Here is a 23,876-nt window from a genome sequence, read left to right on the forward strand (position 1 = left end):
AGGAGTGGAATGAGGGAAAAGCTAGGAATTGTGATGGTGCAGGGGGGACCTGCCGGCGACCTGGTCTGCGGGGCAGCTGGGGAGATGGAGAGCGGGGGTGGATGCGAGGCTGGGTTTGGAGGTTGAAGCACCCACCAGCGCAGGAGCTGGAATTGAGAGGAGATGGTGCAGGGCAAGGGTAATGGTTTGGGGCAGGAATTTCAGAAACGGATCGAGAGCGAGTGAAAGGGTATGGGATTTCTGCAGGTTTCCTGCAAGGCCTGGGGTGGAGGAGGGCAGTCTGCACTGTGGCTGTGGACTGGCGGCTCCGGCGTGCCCTCGGGGTGACCTTGTGTGTGGATGAGTAGGACACCCAGGGCAAGGGTTTGTAGAGAGACAGGCGAAAGGGCTGAGGACAGACGCAGATGCCATCCGCATCCCGTGGCGAGACAGGAAAAGCTCCCACAAGGGTTTCTAAGGCGCAGCCAGAGAGAGCAACGCCTGGGGTTGAGGAGGGCTCTTTTGATATGACGTCCTCAATCCCCACTCTCTCTCTGAAAAACTAGCTTCCCCTTCCTGGAGGGCAGGAAGGAAAAGGCATAAACTTTGAACACTGCAGGGAGGTGAAGGAAAATATTAATTAACATCCTATCTTGTTCCTGCAAAGCATTGGAAGAATAGCCCTGGCTGGTGTGGCTCAGTTGTTTAGAGCATCTGTGCACCAAAATGTGGTGAGTTCGATTCCTGGTCAGGACACATACCCAGGTTGTAGGTTCAATTCCTGGTCAGGGCATATACCCAGGTTGTAGGTTCAATTTCCAGTCAGGGCATATACCCAGGTTGTAGGTTCAATTTCCGGTCAGGGCATATACCCAGGTTGTAGGTTCAATTTCCGGTCAGGGCATATACCCAGGTTGTAGGTTCAATTCCCGGTCAGGGCATATACCCAGGTTGTAGGTTCAATTTCCGGTCAGGGCATATATTCAGGTTGCCGGTTCAATCACTGGTCAGGGTGTGTACAGGAGGCAACCAATCGATGTTTTCTCTCATGTCAGTGTTTCTCTCTCTCTCCCTCTCTCCTTTCTTCTCTCTAAAATCAACTTTAAAAAATCTTCAGGTGAGAATTAATTTAAAAAAAGAATTGAGTCTGGCCGATGTGGCTCAGTGGTTGAGCATTGACCCATGCATGCACCAAGAGGTCGCCAGTTTGATTCCTGGTCAGGGCATATTCCCAGGTTGTGGGCATGATCCCCAGTGAGGGGCATGCAGGAGGTGGCCAGTCGATGCTCTCTCTCATCAATGTTTCTATCTCTCTCTCCCTCTCACTTCCTCTGTCTAAAATCAATAAAGGAAAAAAAGTATATAGAGAATTATTTTTAAAAAAAAGAATTGGAAGAATGAAAAAAAGGGAAAGTTTCCATATTAGTACAGTTCGAATGTTCTTTTCCTGCCCTAAACGGATCCAAAGCAGCGTCCCTAATGGTGCCTTATTACAACCTAACAAATTACTCCTGTGACAACTGCCAAAAAAGACACATGACACGTCCTCCATGAAGGAAAACTTTTCTGACTTCAAAAACAGAAATGACTTTGGACATTTCTGAAGAAGACTTTGGACACATACCTACAAATATGTCAATGATAAGCTTGCTTTGGAGTGCTTCTTTTTCTGGGAAACCTGGAACACAATGCCTCTAGCGAATCAGATAAGTGTATCTAGTCTCATGCACGCATGTCTCATCTCTTCCAGAATTTGTTTTGGTAATCTGTGATTTCTGAAGCCCAGCCCACAGGTCCTGATCACCTCAGGCAGTCTGCTGCTCTGTGTTTTTCCCTTTTCCCCACAAATGCCACCAGGTCGCTCAGAGGCTTACCAGTGTTAAAAGCTCATCTACTTCCTTTTATGTGCCCCGTGTCCCTTCAAACAACATTGCAGTGAAAATCCACGTGTTTCTTTACAGGTGGTTCTGATCTTTATACTTCCAAGGGCCCCAGGACTGTCTTACCAAAGGCCTTCTCTCACTCATAATAAGGCAAACTGTAGATGCACTAAAAAAACAACAGAAACTGGCTGACTGGTGTGGCCCAGTGATTGAATGTCGACCCATGTACCAGGAGGTCACTGGTTCAATTCTCAGTCAGGACACATGCTGGGATTGTAGGCCAGATCCCCAGTGGGAAGCAAGCATGCAGGAGGCGGCCAATTGGTGTTCTCTCTCATTGATGTTTCTATCTTTCTCTCCCTCTCCCTTCCTCTCTCTCTCTAAAATCAAGAAAGGAAAAAAAAAAAAAATCTACAGAGTTATGAAGATTGGAACTTCCAGTGTCCATTGTAATTTTATTTTACATAGAGGCCTTCAGGCAATATTTTTCTCTACGCCGAGTAGACCAAACTGAAAAATGGTTGAAAGATCCTGGTCTAATGCAGCTTATGTGGGACTTGGCTCCTGTGATGTGCCTTGGCCAGGACGCCCAGGCAGCGGGGAGGTGGGAGAGAGCCGCTTCAGCACAGAGCTCTGGAGATGGTGGTGTTTTCCTGTGGCCCCCTGTCCTCCACCGAGGCTCCAGTCCCCCGACACAGCTGTCACAGGCCTCAGACAGTGGCCTTTCTCGGACATGTTAGGAGAACTCTGATGGACGGTGAGGCCCCTGCAGACAGGAGGGGCTGGCAGGGGATGCTGGAGAGAAAAGTTACAAGGGGCCGTGAGAACTGGGGAGCCTGGCTCCCTTCCCAATTCCAGCTCCCCAGCTGTCCTCTTAAGCAACATTGAAGCTGTGATGGACACCTATGTTTGGGTTTTTTTTTTAGATTGTTCGGATTTTTATATTTCCAAGGACCTCCAGGATCCTGTCTTATTAAAGGCCTTTTCTAGTTTGTAACAATACTAATAATACTAGCGGTACCTTTTATTATTGCTGCTGTGGATACCACCAACTTTGACCCTGGGCTGGCTATTTTGAATCTCTGAACTTTATCTTGTTCAGGCATTCTTCCTGCACGGGAACATATTTGATTTCCTGAATCACTTCTTAAAAGAGACATTCCCCTTTGGGGCCACCAGGCCATGATTTTGATCCAAAGTCACACCCTGTAGAAGGTACAGGAAGGTACTTGGTGGAAGGAGGCCTTCCTTCCAGGATATATCATAGTCCTTGCCTTATTTCCTCCTCCTTCTTTTGGAAGGACTAGGGGAAAGGATCTCTGTCTTCCCTCCAGCTCTGAGCAGCCTCTCGGGTGGCCCTCAAAGGAGCAACCCAGATACCCTCCTCCCCTTTCAGATGTCTGCGTCTCCGAGGTCATTGGAAACTGACAGAAGTCACCCTTTCTGAGTTCCCTTCTTTGTCTTCATTACCTTAAGGGCCTCTTAAGCGCCACACATCACCTTCCCTGACTTACCCATTTGGTGAACTGCCAACGAGGTCTGAGAAGGGGCAATGAGGGTAGAGATACTGAAAAATATAAGTGGAGATGGACAAACACCCAAAGTCAGCACCACTCTGGCCATGTGCCTTCTCCTGGAGACACACCAATCACTTTGGAAGATTCCAGCCCAATAAGGGAGTTACCAAGATGCATAAGTGTAGTGGGGCGGGGCAGGGTGGGGTGGGAGGGAGGGCTGTGGAGACGGCTTGGGTCTACTTTTGGTTTGACTACTTAGTCCACTGACAAGTGTATGCTACCTTTTATTGCCCCTATTGAAAAAAATGGGGACGGAATTATTCATTTGCTTGCTACACTTGACATCAGGAAATAGATTGGGTTTATAATTCAAGATGACCGACTAGCACATGTTTGACTTCCCTCATCTTCAACACCTGCATTATAATGAAAGTATTGAGTCAAAAAGTGGTGAAAACCAATAACAGGAAAAAGAAAGGGAGGGAGATTATGAGTGGGTGAAAAGTCAGTTAGTGCTGGTGGGTGCACCCAGGAGGAAAGGCCCACTCCTGGCTCCCAGCTGGTTTGTCACCAAGTGAAGTGACCCAGTCATGACACAGAACTGGTAGAATGATGAGAAGCTGGGAGGAGTGGGGAGAGAGGTGAGAGATGCAAGAACGTGCGACCTAAATCCTCTTCTATACTGGCTTCAGTCTAAATGGATAAATCAAGAAATTGCGCAACAAGTGTGTTGTGTTGAGATGTATGCATGTCCTCAACAGAAAAACTCAAAGCAGGTGGTTGTCCCTGAACAGCAGTCCCATTGGTGGGCTTGAGCTGACTATGGCTGAGTCTCGTCATTCTAAGCCCTTGGATATTACTTGATTTTTTAAAGCATATGCATGTAATATATCGATGGGGAATGAAACTGAAAATAAATGTAAATAGATTTATGATAATATGGGAGGGATTCCAGCTGATTGTAAAAAGGAGCTCCCATGCCAAGTGTTGCTCAAATTGAGTTGTCAGCGTGGCTGTGCTGTTCTGGGGTTTTCCGAGAGATGTGTGAGCCTTGGAGATGTTCCTGCCTGTCTGGGTGCAGTCAGCTCCAGCCTAGAGAGAGAAGGAGCAGAATGGACTCGGGCCAGATTCTGACTCCTAGAGGTTGGAGAAACTAAAGCAGGAGGCACCTCGGAGTCTCCTCCCTCACTCAGAGAATCTCAGTGGCCCTCGGTGCACTACACGCTGAACTCTCCTTGCTTTGCCGGGGAGAGTGACAGGAGGTTTCCTCTGTCTCCTCTCTCTCTCCCTCCCCCTTTTCTTTTCTTTCCTTTCTCCCTGCCTTCCTTCCTCCTTCTCTTCCTACCCTCCTTTCTCCCTTCTTTCTTTCTGGAGAATAGTTTCAGTTACCTTGCTGACAGATGTCATTTATGGATAGAAGCAGTTGTTCCAAACTAAGAGGTCACAGCCTGTGTCACAGTGCAGCCCCATCTCCTGCTTGTGAATGCTTTCCTCCCCACTCCTGGGCTCTCTTATATTAAATGATCTCAGACATCATGTTCTAGTAGACACAGGCATCGGGGGAGTGCCTTCCCCAGGACGGACAAAAATCAGTTTGTTGACAGCAGAATTCGTGGTTAAACAGGTAATGACCCCATGGGGATCACCTTTCAGAACTTCTGCCAAGCATCCTTATCACCGTGATTAGATGCCTCAGATCATAGTTCCAGTGTTTAGTTTGGAAAAGAAGATCATAAGTATGGACCAGGTCTAGGCTGCACATTGATGGTTCTCGTTCATCCTGAGCTGCGAGGGTTTCCCTCCTTGTCCTTATGGTTTCCGCTTTACGGTATGACTTACAACTCTGACGCGTGTCTGTGGCCTGGGGCCCCACTCTGAACCTTCACTTGGCATCTTGGCATCTTTTCAGCCTTTCTTAGTTCTTTGGCACAGGTGGAAAAAAGATGCCTCTTCATTAGAAGAAGGATCTTGATGACCACTCTAGTTTACGTGCTTCCTTCCTCTGCATGTCCCTAGCATCGGACAAAAAGTAGAGCTGTGAGCATTTGAGGTTTTAGGGCTTCCTGCCCACCGGGCCATGCGAGAGTGCTGCTCCCCAGTGTTAGATTTCCTTTCCAGCTCCTCCCCTTCTGCAACACGTGCCCAATGATGTGTAGTTTTCACACACACACCTAGATGTTTACATTAGCGCACACACACAAACTTAGATGTTTACGTGGCTCTTTACCCTCTCAAAGTGGGCCCTTTGAAAAAACAAATTTATTCCAATGACATTGTCAATGCTCATAATATTTTGTTGTTGTGAGATCTGTGGAATTCCCTTCAAAGCCTCAGAAAATTATTTTGGATACCTTCATGGTTGCAAATATTATTATTATTATTTTTTTTTCCCCTCACCTGAAGATATTTTTGCATTTATCTTCAGATAGAGCGGGAGGGAGAGAAACATCAATATGAGAGGGAGAGTAGTTGCCACATACACGACCCCAACCGGGGTCAGGGACAAACTGCAACCGAGGTACATGCCCTTAGTGGGAACCAAACCCGGGACTCTGGTCCGCAAGCCGACGCTCTGACCGCTGAGCAAAACCAGCCAAAGCTGCAAATCTTTTTAAAATTAAGTTTTCCTTAGATCGACTTTATTGAGGTATGGTTTACGTACAATAACATGCATAGATTTTAAATGCTTGATGAGCTTTGACAAATGTATACACCTGGGTAAGTACCACCACAGTAAAAATATAAAGTATGTCTACCACCCCAGAAAGTCCCTTCATGCATGAATACAAATATTTAACTTTTTAGTTTGGTTTAGAAATCTCCAAAAATAAGTTAGTTGATCCAAATAAATAAGTGGGGCGGCTAAGCTAACAAAGGCCACTCTGTGCCTTGTAAACTCTGTGGCTTGTAGCCTGATGAAAGGCAGTGCCGAAGGGGGAATTCATAAATGATTGCGGACAGATCCTTGGACCAGCAGCCACTCTGATGGTTGAATATTCTGGAGCAAGCGTTCATTAGGTAGAGCATTTAAAGATACAGTCATTCACTTAACAATGACCGAGCCCCAGGCAATGGGGATGTGGTGTCCTGAACACATTATCTTTCCTCCGTGAAGTCTCCAGCTTGGTGGGAGGAGAGGTCAAATGTGAGGGATCAAATGCATGATGTAATCGTAGTAAGCAACAGTGCTTTAAAAAAATAGAGTGAGGAGACAGAACATGATGGCATGTTACTTTAGAGAAGATAATACATGTAGTAGTATATCTTTACTTTCTTTGCCTTTTGTGAAAAAAAATCACAAGACTCAGGTTCTGCCATAAGCTGCTTTCCGAAAGGGACATTGCATCTTTCCCTAAAGTATATTTTGCAGAATACTAGTAATAGTAGTATCTATTTTTATTATTATTATTAATTTATTTTTTTTATCTTTATTGTTGAATGTATTACAGATGTTCCTCATTTTTCCCCCATTGACCCCCTCCTCCTCACTCCCGCCCCCTTCCTGCCTTTTCCCACTGTTGTCTGTGTCCATTGGTTATGCATATAAGTTCTTTGATTTATTTCCTCCCACCCCCCAACCCCCTTCTCTTTGAGGTTTGTCAGTCTAGCAACCAATTTGTTCTCCTTAATCCCTTCACCTTTTTCACCCATTCCCCCAACCCCCCTCCCATCTGGCAACCAACAAAATGTTCTCTGTATCTATGAGATTGTTTCTGTTCTGCCTGTTCAATTTGTTTGTAGATTCCATTGTTGATAGATATGTATTCATTGCCATTTTTTTGTTCATATATTTTATCTTTTTCTTCAAAAAGACCCTTCAATATTTCATATAATAACGGTTTGGTGGTGATGAACTCCTTTAGCTTTTTCTTGTCTGGGAAAGTCTTTATATGTCCATCGATTCTAAATGACAGCTTTGCAGGATAGAGTAATCTTGGTTGTAGGTACTTGCTTTTCATCATTCTGAATATTTCTTGCCACTCCCTTCTGGCCTGCAACATTTCTTTTGAGAAATCAGCTGACAGTCTTAAGGGAATTCCCTTGTAGGTAACTAGCTGCCTTTCTCTTGCTGCTTTTAAGATTCTCTCTTTGTCTTGAACCTTTTGCATTTTGATGATGATGTGTCTTGGTGTGGGCCTCTTGGGGTTCATCTTGTTTGGGACTCTCTGTGCTTCCTGGACTTGTATGTCTGTTTCCTTCACCAAGTTAGGAAAGTTTTCTGCCATTATTGTTTGAAACAGGTTTTCAATTTCTTGTTCTCTCTATCCTCCTTCTGGCACCCCCAAGATGCGAATGTTGGCACGCTTGAAGTTGTCCCAGAGGCTCCTTACACTATCCTCATTTTTTTGGATTCTTTTCTCATTTTGCTGTTCTGATTGGGTGTTTTTTGCTTCCTTATATTCCAAATCGATGGTTTGCTTCTTGGCTTTACCTACTCTATTATTGAATCTGTGTAAATTATTCTTTATTTCAGTTAGTGCCTCCTTCATTTCTGACTGTACTTCCTTCATTTCTGACTGGTCCTTTTTTATGCTCTTGAGGCCCTCACTAAGTTCATTGAGCATCCTTATAAGCAGTATTTTGAACTCAGCATCTGTTGGGTTGCTTATCTCTATTCCGCTTAGTTCTTTTCCTGGAGATTTGTTTTGTTCTTTCATTTGGGACCTGTTTCTTTGTCTCCTCATTATGGCTGCCTCCCTGTGTTTGTTTCTATGTATTACTTAACGAGAGATATGGGGCTAGCTGAGACCAGATGCTGTTTGTTTGAAAGAATTTAGGAAAACCTGAAGCAGGATCCAAGACAGGCCAATCCTATGGTAAAGCGACTGGCAACAGCTTGGGTGGGCCTGAAAGTTGGGTGGGGCGGGGCGGGCCTCAAGGAATCACCAGGGCGGGGCTACCAGTGTGAGCCAGGTTGCTGGAGTCCCAGATATGGTGGCTGTCTGCTGCCCCAGGGAAGGGCTCGCCAATGGAACAAAGGCCTCTGACAGCATGTCTGTCCCAGAGAAAGCCCCTCTCCAGCCCTCGCTCCAGTGCCAAACAGCTCAGTTCTTCCCTGTATGTCTCTGGCGCCCCTCGAGCTGCCTCCCCTCCAAGCTTAGAGGGAGTGAGTCCGATAAGTCCGTGCGCGGGCCCTTTAAGGAGCTGCCTGGGGCTCCGGCTGCCTCAGCTTCCCTGAGCCTCAGTTCCTGCTGGTTTTTCCAGCCAGAAGTCATGGGGACTTCTCTTCCTGGCACTGGAACCCTGAGCTGGGCACCTGGTGTGGGATGGGGACCCCTCAGTCCTCAGAGAGGACCTTCCCAGCTGAGGTATCCTCCTGATTTTTGTCCGCCACACGTGGGTGTGGGTCCAGCCCCTCCACCTCTCCTACCAGTCTCGATGTGGCTGCTGCTTTAATTCTGTAGTTGTAGGACTTCCATTCAGCTTGATTTCAGGCGGTTTTGAATGATGGTTGTTCTGTAGTTTAGTTGTAACTTTGATGTGGTTGTGGGAGGACGCGATACCATGTTTACCTACACTGCCATCTTGACCGGAAGTGTGTAGTATCTGTTTTACATATATATATATTTTTAAATTTTTTTTCTTTATTGATTTTAGAGAGAGAGGAAGAAAAAAGGAGAGGGAGATAGAAACATCCATGAGAGAGAACATCAGTTGGCCGCCTCCCGTATGCCCCCCTGGGGATCGGGCCTACAACCTGGGCATGTGCCCTAACCAGGAATCGAACTGGTGACCTCTTGGTGCATGGGTCAATGCTCAACCACTGAGCCACACCAGCTAGGCTGTCATATATATACTTTTTAAATGCGTTTGTGTTGGAGGGGGTTCCATGGTTAAAGTGGTAGAGAAATTTGGGTAAAACAAAGTTAACCTGGTCTTTACTGGTTTTCTCAGAACCTTTATTGTGCTAATATGAACTATAAATATTCATGAGGGAAGGTTATAATATGCAAGTTTTCCAAACTTTTTTCTCCTGGGAATTCTTTCAACTTGGAGCATCTCAAGCAAGTCATGTTCTGTGTCCACATTGTGGGAACATCTGTTCCAGAGTTCTCATGCCACAGGACACTTGAAAGCATCAGAGAGGTTTAGTTAGTTGGGCCAGAGGAGGCAGGGGAAGAAGCCTCAACTTAGTGAACATCCCTCCAGTGTGTGGGCCAGGCAGGGTGCTAGGTGCTCTAGACATATTCTCTCGTGCAAGCCTCTCAACAGCAATGCACAGGTATTATTATAGCTTCCATTAAAGGGGGAACCCGCTGTCACAGAGGACACATACGTAGCCAAAAGTGAGGATTTGAACCTAGGTTTGTTTGATTTCAAAACCCAGCCATCAAAACCTATAACACTGTGTTATCTAAATGGTGGTGGAGGGTGGGTTGCAACCCAGTTAGTGAACCTTATCCCTCTCTCACCAGTCCATCTACATATGTGCTTAAACCCCATGCTCTCGGGGGGATTTCTAGTTCTGCCTTGTGTCAGGTGTTTGTCACTCCATGTCATGCTGGCTGTTGATCAGATACTCGGTAAGTCTGAGCAGCCTGGCCCCAGCGTCCGGTCCACATATGCTCAGTGGCAGTAGGGGGGGCCAGATGGCTGTGATGGCACTGAGTGGCCCTGGCCAGAAAGCTCTGTGGGAACTGTCCATTTGCTTCTACCTCTTTTCTTGGTATTTTCTCCCTGCCCTCCCCTCCCTTGTAGCTACCTAAGTCGTTCTCCTTCTGCGGAGCAGTCCTGGAACCCGAGGGCCCAGACACGTGCCAGCTCTTCTCCAGGGCACCCGGACCTGGCCGGGCTGCAGCGGTGCCGTTGGTTCTGCGAAGGGGTGTGTGATGTGGAAAGGTGCCCGCTGACTCCAGGCGGAGTCTTCCACCTACTCTTTGGAGGGACAAAATGGGGAATTTCTGTATTTACTGGAACGAGCAAAGGCATATCTTTCTGGAAAAGACCTGAGACAAGATGTTTTTCCTTCCACCTTCCTCTCATGAGACTGCTGCAGGATTTGGTAGGGATTAGTCACTCCTGTTAATTCATTATTAGTTGGGTTAAAGGGAAACTGGTCTTTTTTGAGCTTTATGTTCAGAAACTCAGGTATTCCAAAACTGTCCTCCCTCTGCAGAGGTACCCTTCTTCCCAGGCCCCCTGTCTCCACATACAGCCTTGCCCGCTTCCTGGCCCCTGGGCTGGAATGCTCCCCTTTTCTTCTACCTCTAATCAGGGACAGACTTGTCAACTCAACCTCTGCAAGAGCTACTGATCGGCTCCCTCCCCAAATCCCCACTGCCCTTTGAACCAACCCTCATCGTGTCTCTCCCAGGCTGCAGTGTCAGCCCTCACTCCTCTGCTGAACGCTGCCCTTCATGCCAGCCATGTGCCAGCCATGGAGGTACCTCTGTGCAGAGGTCAGGGTGCTGGGATGTTTAGAAGCAAACTTGAACTAGACACGTGGCTGAGCCCCATGCTGAACAAAGGGGCCTCTTAGGGTGAGGCAGGGCTGGCCAGACAAAGAAGGGGAAGATGATTCTGTACAGATTGAGAGCAAATCCACAGACAGTGAATGTGTGCTGTGAGGAACTTATTCGTATGACCTTGAAGAAGTTTGAAGGGCAAGGTGAAGGGTGGTGCTGTGTAACAACGCCACCCAAACTTAGTGCTTGAAACAATGAGAGCATTTAGTTTGCTCACTGATCTGCCATCTGTTTAAGGCTCAGTAGGGATACCTCATGTCTGCCCCACTTGGGATTGAAGGCGGGGGCTGCAACCCTCCAAAGGCTTGTTCAGTAACATGACACTGGGTGCAGGCTGAAACTCGCCGGAGGTGCAGCTGGAACACCAGCCTGCGGCCTTTCCGTGAGTAGGAAAGAGTGGGCTCCCTTACAATGTGCTGTCTGTGTTCTAAGGGTCCCAAGAAAGAAAGATCCAGGTCGATTTTCAAGACTTGGCCTCAGAGGTCACACAGCATCATCTCTGCTTAATTTTCTTTATTAGCAGCAAACAGCTAAGACTGACCGTATTGAAGGAGAGAGAACAGAGACCCCATCCTTTGATGAAGGGGCATGTCATTGTCACATCATAAGAGGTATACATGGGACAGGAGATAATGGCATAGCCCTCTTTGTAAAATACAGTCAGCTGAGGTCTAGGACCTGTAACATCTTGGATAAACTAAGGGCATTAGTTTTTATCTTGTAGGAAGTGGGGAGTCAGAGGTGTTAATTTGGGTGTCACCTGCTCACATTTGTGTTTGAAAAGCTCTTTCTGGGGTGGGGGTGGGATGGAAGGTTTGATGGGGCAGGCAGGAGACCTGTGAGAGGCAGCGACCCAGGGGTGAGGAGGGCCCGAGGCAAGGCCTAGCATGGAGATGACTGAGAGACAGCAAGAAGAATCACAGGGCTTAGCAATGGCACCAAATGCCAGGGGGTAAGGGTTAGGGGCATCTAGGAGGACTCCTAGTCTCTGGTTTGGGGGACCGAGTGATGGTAATGGGGAGTGAGGGGAAAACAGGAGAGGTTTGGGGGGGTGCACGATGAGTCCTATTTGGGAAGTGAACAGTCTGAAGTGTCTGAGAGTACCCCGTGGGCACACACAGCAGACAGTTTGGGGGGCATTAGCCTTCTGGGGATGTTCAGAAGAAGAGGATTTGGAAAGGGGTCCAAGATCCAACTGCCTCTTCCTGGATTTGGCCTGGACCAGGGACTCGGGGCTTGCGCATGCCCAGATGCCCTGTGTCCATGGAAAACAGTCCGGCCTGGGCACATCACATCACTGTCCCCTCACTACCTGTCAGCAGCCCCAGGCTGGCCTCACAAAGGCTCTGCCCTGGCAGGTAGGGGAGGGCGTGTCAGCTCTGATCCCACAGCCTGGAGCAGGGCTCTGCAGAGGGGGCAGAATTCGCAAGGAAACAGAAAGAAGGTGGAGGCCCAGCTGCTCTCCTGAGAGCCAGGCCGTCAGCTAAGAGAGGAACTTTGGCAGACTATGAAACATAACGCACGCCACCGTCCCTGGAAGAGAAGTGCCGAGAAGGGCCCACCTTCCAGGGCCTCGAGGATATACAGTCCTGGCTCTCAACCTGCTGTGGCCCCGCCCAGGAGGGCCCAGAGCTCAGCCTGGAGCTGATTCCAGATGCCACGAACTGCTCTCCACCCTCCCTGCCTGTATCTGTCCCCGTCAACCACAGAATTCCCATGACTGGGGCTATATGGGGCAGGATGGGATGCAGAGACATGGCCTGGGCCTTCCCCTTAAACCCATCCAGGGGCAGCGTCAGCACAATCACAGATATCCCTGATAAGAGACAATAACAAGCTTGGGGACATTCATTAAAACCAGGTGATATGGGCCCTGGCCAGTTTGGCTCAGCGGTTGGAGCCTCGGAGCCGGCAGCCTCCCGGGTGCGGTTCCGCTAGGGGCATGCACAAAAAACAACAACCAGGTGATTTCGGCACCTGTCACCATGAGTCATTGGGGTATTAGAGGTGGGGCTTGGAGGACAGGCCTTGCTGGAGTCAGGAATAGAGGACAGATCAAGAGCATTGTTGCCTAGGGTGTGTTAGTGCCCTAGGAGTGACCTGAATTGATTGGACAGTGACTTCAGCCCTTGCAGGACAGGAGGGAGGACAGAGCAGCCGCCCGCGGGGCACTGTGTTGCTGTCAGAAAACAGGTCAAGTGATGTGGCTGATTAGTCAGGCCTTGCCCAGAAAGCGCTTCTCCAGCTCTAGTTACTGGGCCATTTCTGGCAACAGTGATGAGAATGCAGGAATGGTGACCATGGGAGGCTGACAGTGCACTGAGTCCCAGGTGGAACTTGAAAGAATGATGATGGCATTTCGCCCTGAGGACCACCTTATAAAATCAGTGTTTTTAAGTAACAGGTGAGGAAACAGAATGGAAGGCCCAGGTGGACAGCCAAGGCTCCCTACCCAGGGCCTCACGGCAAGGTGTCTCCCCAGGTGTTCGTGCTCTGCCATGGCCTCCTGCAGCTCTCCCAGCTCCTGTACAGCGCCTACTTCAAGAGCAGCCTCACCACCATCGAGAAGCGCTTTGGCCTCTCCAGTTCCTCCTCAGGTCTCATTTCCAGCTTGAATGAGGTAAGCAGGAGGTTCTGGTCCATCAGACCCCACTGGTGCACCCTGGGCACGAGGCCTGGGAGGGGGCTCCAGGAAGAACAGAGGAATGGGGAGCTGGGATAGACACACGGGGAAAGGAGACAGCCAGATGCAATGGACATGGTGGGAGGAGCTACGCTTCCTGAGGTTTCTCAGGCGCTGAACTGAGCCCCTCTGATGGCTCCAGGGAAGGAGGTGGGCTTCCCAGTCCTAGCTTCTCTCTTCTCTCTCCATGAGGCCCTCTGTTCTGGATGAGCTCACCAAGACGAGAGCAGAGGTACAGGGACTGCGCTCAGAGAGTTGAGAGTGCAGGGAGGCGGGGAGGAATCAGCCCAGCAGACTGGGAAGGAGCAGCCAGGGGAAGGAAACTAGGAGAAGGTGGTGTCATGGAAACCCAGTGAAAGAAGTGTCGCAGGAAGAGAGAAATGGTCAACTGAACCAAGTGGTACTGAGAGATCAAGTAAGAAGAGAACAGAACTGACCAGTGAATTTGGCAATGAGGAGATTGTCGGCGGTCTTGGCAGGAGCCACGGACCAAGACACTGGCCCCTATTTCCCGAGACAGGGCACCTGCTTTTCTAGCTCGGAGGAGACTGGTGTGGACAGGGCCAGGGCTGTGGGTGCTGACATTCCGGGCTCCTTGAGTCCAGGTGAACGTACTGGGGCAGAGGACCATGTCTTTGGATGCAGTTGTAGTCATAATTCATAAATGCAACATTAAATACCACTGAATTTAGCACCCCTTTTACCATTTATGACCCTGCTCCCCAAGATGGGGCCTTCCATTCCCTTCCCTGGCTCTGGGTGGGGCTCAGAGAGCACACCTTCCAAGGAGCACCAGGAACATGGAGTTACTGGAGTGTCCCACTGGGAAGGAACTCAAAGGTGCTTTAGTCTTTGTCCCCATTGACAGAATTGGAAGCAGACCAGGGAGGGCCAGGGGCAGGTTAGTAGCAGAGCTGCTGGGACAGAAACCCACTCCCACAAGAGGCAGAAGACTAGTTTAGCTAAATGTAAACAGTATCTATTCAAGCCACCTCCTGAGCCCACGGACCTGGACAAGTTACTTAATGCTCCGAGTGCCACTTCTGTCGTCTGTCAAATGAGCATTGCATGATGAAATGAGATCGTGCATGTGGCTTGGTGGTCATTCTGACTACCGAGCCCAAGTTCTTAGGGAGCCAGCCAGACTAGGGGGCATGCTTGGGTTTGCCCCAAAGGGTTTGGTCCTAAGATGGTTGACATGGAGGCCATGAGTTTTTCATCGTCTCTAGGTACTTCCCTCGGTTCAGTCTGGACAACAGGGGACGGCTGAAGCTGCTTGGCCCACTCGAGGCTCCTGGGCAAGGCTGACTCTGGGCCTCTGCCTGGGCCTCAGCTGACACTGGGCAGCCTCTCGCCTCTCTGCTTTTCCTGGACAAGGTGCAGACAGGTCTCCACCGTGGGTGGGCGAGGACGGAGTCTCTGGTCTTACTCAGCCCCTCTGCTCTCTCTGCAGATCAGCAACGCCATCCTCATCATCTTCGTCAGCTACTTTGGCAGCCGTGTGCACCGTCCGCGGCTGATTGGCATTGGGGGTCTCCTCCTCGCTTCAGGTGCCTTCGTCCTCACCCTCCCACACTTCCTCTCAGAGCCCTACCAGTACACCGTGGCCAACGTCGGTAAGTGGCCTCCAACCCCTGCTCCCAGGGGTTAAGGGATGAGAGCATCTCAGAAAGCTGGTGGCCACGCTTCTGGGGCAGTGGCTAGCACGCTGAGTCATGCTGTCCTCTCCCACCAGAAAGCTTCCTTGAATTTTATTGTTTTGTTTCTCCCCAAAACACATCTAAAAGTCAGAACATGCCCTGGCCGGTTTGGCTCAGCAGTTAGAGGATGAGCCCCCGGACCAGAGAGTCCCGGGTTCGGTTCCCGCTAAGGGCACATACCTCGGTTGCAGTTTGTCCCCAGCCCTGGTTGGGGTTGTGCGGGTGGCAACCAGTTGATGTGTCTCTCTCGCATTGATGTTTCTCTCTCTCTCTTCCCCCTTCTCTCCCTCCTGCTCTGTCTGAAGATAAATGCAAAAATGTCCTCGGGTGAGGATAAAAAATAAAATAAAATAAAAAAATAAAAGTGAGAACATGCAGAATTGGGGAAAGCAGGAGGGGATGGGAGCAGGGAGGAGAAAGTCAATGGGAAGAAAAGGGGGGGACATCTGTAGTACTGCCCACGATAAAAATTATAATGAAAACAATAATAATAATACAAATCAGAACATGCAGAATTATGTGGAGCTATGAAGCAGCTGTCTTAGCGCTGGCTTGCTAAGGACACACGTGCAGCGGAGGCTCACCTTCCCTGGGGTTCTCTTCAGTTCCCTGTGCTTCCTGCCAGGAACACTCCATTGCACACAAGCAGAGATGCCTGTGGTGGGCTTGGCAGGAGGAGGGTCAGAGCACTGACCATGGTGAGGTCATTGAATTGCTGCATGTTTAATCATGTGTTTAGCACTTCCTCACCTTGGTACATTCGCCCATCATTCTTTAGGTTTATAACACACTGGCACTGTGATCTCATTTGATTCCCCTGGACACTGTGAAGGGGAGAGAAGAGGTCTAAGGTGAGAACACGGTGCTCAAAGATGTCTAGTAACTTTCTCAAGGACACTAGTCAGTGAGGGAGAGACAGACTCAGGCCTCCTGATCTTAGGCAAGTGGCCCTTCTGTGTCACGGAGCCTCTGGTTCTTAATGATATGCCCTGTAGCAGAGAGAGATGTGTGAGGATTTTACATAATTCATAAATGCAACGTTAAATACCACTGAATTGCCCCGTAGGAGTTCCCATTCTTTAAAAATTATTTTATTTTATTATTTTTAATATATTTTATTGCTTCTTTTTAGAGAGAAAGGAAGGGATAGAAGGATAGAAACATCCATGTGAGAGAGAAACATTGCTCAGCTGCCTCTTGCACGCCCCCTACTGGGGATCGAGTCTGCAACTTGGGCACTTGCCCTGACAGGAATCGAACCGGGACCTCTCAATCCATGGGGTGATGCTCAATCCACTGATCACCGCTGAGTTACTTTGTTTTCTAATATGAAAAATTCAAAATATAGCAAAGAAAATAATATAACAGACACTTAAGTACTGACCATTAAGATTTATCAGTTTTTCTTCAGATACCTCTTTTTTTCTTCTCTTTTTCTTTTTAACAGCTTTCTTGAGACACAATTCACATACCATACAGTTCATCCATTTAAAATGTACAATTCAATGGTTTTGGTACATTATATTATTTTTTTATTGTGGCAAAATGTGCAGGGTGGGGCAAAAGTAGGTTTATAGTTATTCAGATGGAAAATAAGACAATAATAAATAAATAATAATACAAGAATAAACTCTGTTTTATGTACTCACAAATGTAAACCTACTTTTGCCCCACCCTATATATAATAGAATTTGCCATTTTAACCAATTTAAGGACACAGTTCACTGGCATTAATTACATTCACAATGATGTGCACCTATCATGACTATTTCCAAAATTTTTTCATCTCCCCCAAACAGAAACTCTGTACCTATTAATAACTCCACATCCTCTGTTCCCGCCCTGGGTATCCTTCATTTACTTGCTGTCTCTATGAATGCATGCATTCTACATAGTTCATGTAAGTGGAATCATACAGCACATGTCCTTTTGTTTCTGGCTTATTTCACTTAGCACCATGTTTTCAAGGCTATCCCTGTTGTAGCCTGTATCAGAATTTCATTTCTTTATGGTTGAATAATATGCCATTGTAGGGATATACCACATTTTATTTATCCATTTACCTTTTGGTGGACACTTGGGTTGTCAGATACCTCTTTTTTTTGTTTTGTTAATCCTCACCTGAGGATATTTTTTCCATTGATTTTTAAAGAGAGTGGAAGGGAAGGAGGTAGGGGGCTGGGGGAGAGAGAGAGACAGACAGAGAGAAACATCGATGTGGGAGAGACACATCTGTTGGTTGCCTCCCACATGTTCCCCAACTGGGACCAGGGATTAAACCTGCAACCCAGATATGTGCCCTTGAGTGGTAATCAAACCTGTGACCCTTCAGTGCACAGGCCAACGCTGTAATCACTGAGCCACACTGACCAAGGCAGATATCTCTTTAAAAAAAAAAAAAAAAAGACATTAACTCTCCTTGGGCTTTTTCCTCACTGCTTCCCCAGAGGTAGCTATCCTTCTGTATTGGTGTGCTTAAGCTTGTTAGTTATCTGCATGCTTTTCCTCTTTCTAGTGTCATGTTCTATTTCTTTAGTCCTATTTTTTTCTTCCTACTGGTTTGGAAGTTATACATTATTAATCTTTATATTAAAACTTAAAAAAATATTAAAGAGTAAAATTGACTTTTCATTGGGGTGATGTACAGTTCTGTAAATTTGGACACCTTTATAGATTTGTGTAACTGCCACAGTCAGAATCCAGAACAGTCCCTCACTCCAAAAACTTTGTCATGCTAGTCCTTTATTATCACACTCTCCCCAACCACTTAGCCACTGGTCCATTTCCATCCCTATAGTTTTGTGGTTTTGAGAATATTATATAAATTGAAACATACAGTATATAACATTTTGAGACTGGGTTCTTTCATATAGCATACACCTTTGAAATCACCCAACTTATTGCCTGTATCAATAGTTTATTCCTTTTTATTGCCTAGTAGTATTCCATTGTGTGGATGTACCACAGTTTATCCATTGAAGGACATTTGGGTTGTTTCCAGTTTACAGCTATTATAAATAGAGCTTCTATAAATATTTGTGTGCAGGTTTTTGTGTAAATAGACATCTATGATGTTGAACGCTTTTATATGTGCTTGTCATCCATATATTCTCTTTGGAAAAGTATCTATTCAAGCCTTCTGACCATTTTTAAATTAGGTTGTTTTCTTACTGCTGAATTTGAGAGTTCTTTATAACTTCTGGATACAGTTTCTTTATTGAATATAACATTTGCAAATATTTTCTCCTAGTCTTTGACTTATCTTTTACATTATTTTAACACTATCATTTGCAAAACAAAAGTGTTTAATGTTGATAAAATCTAATTTATCTTTTTTTTCTTTTATGGATTATGCTTTTGGTGCCACATTTAAGAATATTTTGCCTAATCTTCAGATCAGGAAGGTTTTCTATCTGTTTTTCTAAAAAGTTTTATAATTTTGCACTTAGACCCATTTTAAAATAGTTTTCTATAAAGTTCTTTCTTTTTTTTTTTTTTTTGCATGTGAATGTTAAATTATTTTAGCATCACTTGTCAAAAACACTATCTTTTTACCATTAAATTGTTTTTGCACCATTAACAAAAATCAATTGACCATATTTGTGTGGGTCTATTTCTAGACTTTCTATTCTGTTTTATTGATTTTTGTGTCTAGACCTTTGCCAAAATCACACTGTCTTTATTACTGCAGCTTTATAATTAAGTCTTAAAATTAGGTAGTGTGATTCCTCCAGCTTTTTCTTTTTCAAGACTGCTTTATCTATTCTTATTCATTTGCCTTTCAGTATAAATTTTTATAATCAGCTTGTCTATAGCTTTAAAAATCCTCTGGAATGTTTATTAGGAGTGCATTAAATTCATAGATCAACTTGGGAAGAATTGAATCTTTACTAAGTTGAATCTGCCAACCCATGAGCACAGTATGCCTTACTATTACCCTTACATTTTAACATTGATAAATGTCTTTATTCTCCAACAACAACGAAATAAGGATCCTAGGATGTGTTAATGCCCACCATCCTTTCCCATTTTCCATGTACTGTTGATTCATGTTTTTGTTCCACCTGTATTTAACCTCCCCCAGTTGTTATTATTATAGTGATTGTTCATATCTAAGTCAGTGCTTATTTGTATTTACCCACAAGTTTCTGCGTTTCTTTGCTCACCATAGCTTCTTGTATTTCACACACCCCTGTTGATTTAATTTTGTTTTTCCTGAAGTGCATCCTTTAGTGTTACTTTCAGAATGGCCCATGAGTAAGAAAGTCTCTAAGTCTATGTCTGAAAATGTGTGATTTTACCCTTGCTTTTGAATTATAGTTCAGCTACAAACAGGATTTAATTTAGTTATTTCCTCTTAGTTTGAAGGGACCATGCCTCTATCTTCTGGTTTCTCTGGGTATTGGAACTTCTTCATCAATTTAATTGTCCTCCCTTTCTAGGTATTCTGTTTTGTTCTCTCTAGTTGTGTTTAAGATTTTCTCTCTTCTTTGTTGTTCTGCATGTCCACCATAGAGTGTCTAAGTACGGGTTAATTGTCACTTATCTTTGGAAGTTCCATATGCTATTTCTTTTAAAGATTAAAGTTTTTCTTTAATTCTGAAAAATTCTCAGCCAAAAATGTTCCCAATATTGCATACCCATATTTTCTCCATTCTTTGTCCTAGCACTTCTTTTTTATATGTGTTGGACATTTTTATTTTTGGCCTCCTTATCTCCTAACTTGTTTTTCATAGTTTCTAGTGCTTTATACATCTATGCTATATCCTGGGTGATTTCCTCAGATATGTCTTCTTGTTCACTTAGTCTCTTTCTAGCTATGTTAATCTGATGTCTAAGCCACCCTTTACACCATACATTTTAATGGCTTTGTATATTTTGTTAATTTCTAAAAGTTACTATAATAGTTCAAATCTATCTGTCCTAATTACATGGTTTCTTGGTATTTTCTTATGATTTCTATTTTTTCCTTTGGTTTCATCTATTATTTTAAATACATTTATGTCTTTTTCCAATTGTTCTTTCAGCCCAAGTTTTGAGAATGCTAATCCTTTCAGTGCTTTGTGTCTGCTGGCCCTTGTTCATGGTGGATATTTTCTTGTATAGTCTATGATATTTGACCATGGGTTCGTTTGCAAAGGGATTTTTTTCCCTCTGTATTTTGTGTGGTCTGGGTTGGAAAATAGTCCCACAGAATGGTTTTGCATTTGCATTTACTTGGCACCCCAAAAGTATCACTGCTTTGGAGCTCATTTTATGATAATTTATTGGGTTGGGATAAATTTGCACTTGTTTTAAGGGATGTGGGAAGTGGCAGTGGTTTCGTGATAAGCAGCAGCGAGAGGCCCAGTCCATGAGTGCTCTTCCTTAGTCCACTGTATTGGGGTCGAACATGTCTGAGGATAAAGGAGCCGCCCACAGATGTGCTGAGAAAATAACTGATTCCTGTATGTATAAGTACCAGACTTAAAAATTAAAGTCATATGTACAGAGCAGGCTCAAGAGACAAAGCACTCAGTATGATGGAAGGGATTTCTTTATGGAATTCCTTAGTGAGACCTACGGTGGGGACAGATAGGTGGCTGGGATGGGAAAAGATGAAGCAGGAACAAGGATGTCTAGTGACAAGATGTCTGCTGGGTTCTAGTCATGGGAATCTTCTCTCTGCCTCTCTGTAAATCACCTGTGAACTAGTCATTTCTCATAAATGCATGATAGCCTTGGATTTTTCGGGACTGTTTAAGGGCTGAGTCCTGCTTCAAGTAGGTGCTGGAGGAAGACAGGCCTGAGCCTAGGGGTCCTGCCATGCTCTTCCTCCCCCTCGGTCTAGACAGGGCACATGAGACCAGTTCTGAAGGAAAGTTAGGAATTACTGCCACCGTCTCAGAGATGGTGGTCAGGCCCACTGCACTACTGAGGTCCCTGCCTCCCTCCAGTAGCACGAAGACTAGGGTAATGAAATCAGCAAGGGAGCCTAGAGCACTTTGGCCAGGCCAACGGGAGGGCATCCTGCCAGGTGCCACACATGGTGGCCTGCTTAGCTCAGTGAGCTGGCTCCCCTCAGCCATGGCCACATCCCAATGGCATTTGCTTCACACAGAGCAGCCAGCACAGAGGGTGGTTGGAGACGGGCGGGCCTCTGAAAGCAGTCGTTCTGCTCCTTGTTAGGGATGGTTCCACAGCCTGCTTCAGCTCACCATGATCCGCCCTGCTCTCTGCCATTCCTGCCTTGACTCAATGCTCAGCCAAACCCCACTGAGAGAGAAGCCGAAGGGGGCTCTGAGGGGGGCCATGGTTTGCCTCTCGGGCTGGGAAAATGAACATTTTTGTTGTTGTTGCTCATTTTGTTTGTGTCAATTCTATTTGCAGCAATAGGACACAGCAGCCGCTGTTCCTTTGACTAGGATCAGAGCAGCAGCTGGAAGTGCTCAGGGCTGGGCTACCTTCAGGACATCTTCCTGGTGCCAGGAGGGGTGGGAACAGAAGGATTTGGTCCAGGAGCCATGTCTGTGGCATCTAGCTGGGGCTGTGCACCGGGTGCCAGGGCAACATGGTGTGTGCTCTGCTAATGTGTACAAGCAACAATATCCATACGGTCTCACTTTAGGCGAAGGGTTTGAAATGCAACTCCTATTTTAAATGTAGTCCTTTGGGAACTTGAGTTTTGAATTATGCATGGTCATCAGGAACAAATACATTTCATTAAAAGCTCCGCCCTGAAAGGCGTCATGAATCTGAATGGTCTTCTGGAGTCAGGTGGTCTTGGTCTGTTTCTGGGCATTGAGACTCCCCAGTGGTGTGGCCTTGGCCACCTCATCTGAAGCCGAGTCTCACTCCTGCCCTGTATAAGATGGACACCCCACCCCTTGCAGGGCTGCGAGGGCTCAGAGGACGCATGTTTAGGATTTAGCCCGGTGGCAGGCATGTGCAGCAACCATTAATGGTGGTTCTAGTCACTGGCGGTGGTGGGGACAACCTGTACTACGCTGGGTAAATGGGCTGCAAACGAGGAAGCCCCCTGCTTCCTGGGGGAGCCAGTCTGATCGCCCGAGGCTGACCAGCTGGGCATCCTGGGGCATCGAAAGGCAGCTTCTCCCTGGTCCTCGCCGCAGGCCCTCTGCTCTGGTCTGAGCAGGGCGCGTCCTTTGGCGTAGTCGCTGCCACGTCTTCACAAGTGTGGAAGTTCAGGCTGCCTTTCTGCTCTGTTCCCGGATCCTCAGGTACAATGGGTAAGAGCATGGACTCCGAGTCTCCTTAGGCAGGCCACTCCTTCACCTTCCTGAACCTCAGTCTCCCCATTGTAAAATGGGAACAATACCCCTTCACTTTCAGGGTGCTCTGAGGGGAAGATACAAACAAAACAGTTTGGGTAAAGTGCCTGGCCCATGTCCGCTGTTCCTCAGACTTCTGTCTGCCTGCCCTCGCCATGGCATTTGAGATCTGCTACTCGTGAGGAATGGCCCAGACTGTTACCACGTGTTGATTGAGGGTTTCTTCCCCTCAGAGCAGCAGTCCTCCAGAGGTGAACACGGGAAATGAAGAGTAACCATGTGTTTTAGGAAAAAGCATTGAAGAGGGGCTGAACGTCATGGCAATCACGGAGACCTTTAACAGCTAATTGCCAATTTAAAAAAGGCCATGCAGACATTTATGAATGTTTAGATTTTCTAAATGTCAGTGGAGTCTGGAAATGTGTTCTGCTGGCACCTCTAGAGAAGAGACGAGCTACCAGCCAAAGCCTCGAAGGCCCCCTCTGGAAGGCTCGGAGAGGTCGTGGTAGATGGGAAACAGGCCAGCATGAGACCAGTTCTCCCAGGAGACAAGAGAAGGGTCTTCGGAAGCCAGCATCTGGGGGGAGTAGGTGTGACTGTGAGAGTCCGCAGCCAAGTCCAGGGGAAGTCTGCTGCACACAGACAATGGATGTGCACAGGCAGGGAGCTTCCTGTAGGGTCAGCAGGGGAGGGAGCCAACTGTATTTTTAGAACAGCCACGAAAAGAAAGGGAAGAGTCACTTTCTAGTCCTTTGTTCATGAAGTTGCCAGCCCTCACCCATGCTCATTCATTTCAAGGGTGTCCCTGGAGAGGAGGGTGGTAGGAGGACATGAGGAGGGGACGCCTCAGGCTCTTGAGTGACTGTGTCTCTTCCCCAGTGGAGGACATGGACCTGGAATCAGCTCCGAAACCCCCAGAGCAGAACCCACTCCGCTGAACCGTGGGAGCCGCGCAGGGTCCTTCCGCCGGGGGAGCTGCCCTGGACAGTGGGCTCAGGGCTGTTCCGTGCACACCCAGCCGAAGTGTGAGGCGAATATGTTCAGAAGTCGTGTGCAGGGAAGCGTGGGTGTGCTTGTGAGTGGGTGTGTGTGTGTGAGGCATTTCTGTGCAGGAAGTGGAGTAGTGAGGATGTGTACAGGTATGGAGAGGAGGCGGGTATATGTGGAGAAGGGCAGGGTGGGGGTGGGGAGGAATTCGAAAGAAATGGGTGTGTACATGTGGGCTGGGGGACTGGAGGGTGGAGATGGCGATGCATGTGTAGCAGGGCTTGGGGGTGTGTGTGTGGAGGTGTATATGGGGGTGAAGAGGAATGAGAGAGAGTGTGTGTGTGGGGGGGTGAAGGATGGTCAGGTTGAGAATTGCACAGACGGCCAGTT

At 47.0% G+C, this 23,876-nt stretch overlaps 1 protein-coding gene across 1 annotated transcript in view; it reads left to right on the forward strand.

Annotated features, from left to right (window-relative positions):
- SLCO2A1 (solute carrier organic anion transporter family member 2A1) overlaps window positions 1-23,876 on the forward strand; it is a 78,074-nt gene that overhangs the window by 24,378 nt on the left and 29,820 nt on the right. Inside the window, exons 2-3 of the mRNA XM_036267054.1 lie at window positions 13,328-13,465; window positions 14,982-15,144. Coding sequence (XP_036122947.1) covers window positions 13,328-13,465; window positions 14,982-15,144 — 301 coding nt within the window. The remainder of the gene's footprint in view (window positions 1-13,327; window positions 13,466-14,981; window positions 15,145-23,876) is intronic.

This window comes from Molossus molossus, unplaced genomic scaffold (assembly GCF_014108415.1).
Source record: "Molossus molossus isolate mMolMol1 unplaced genomic scaffold, mMolMol1.p scaffold_m16_p_18, whole genome shotgun sequence".
Lineage (NCBI taxonomy): Eukaryota > Metazoa > Chordata > Mammalia > Chiroptera > Molossidae > Molossus > Molossus molossus.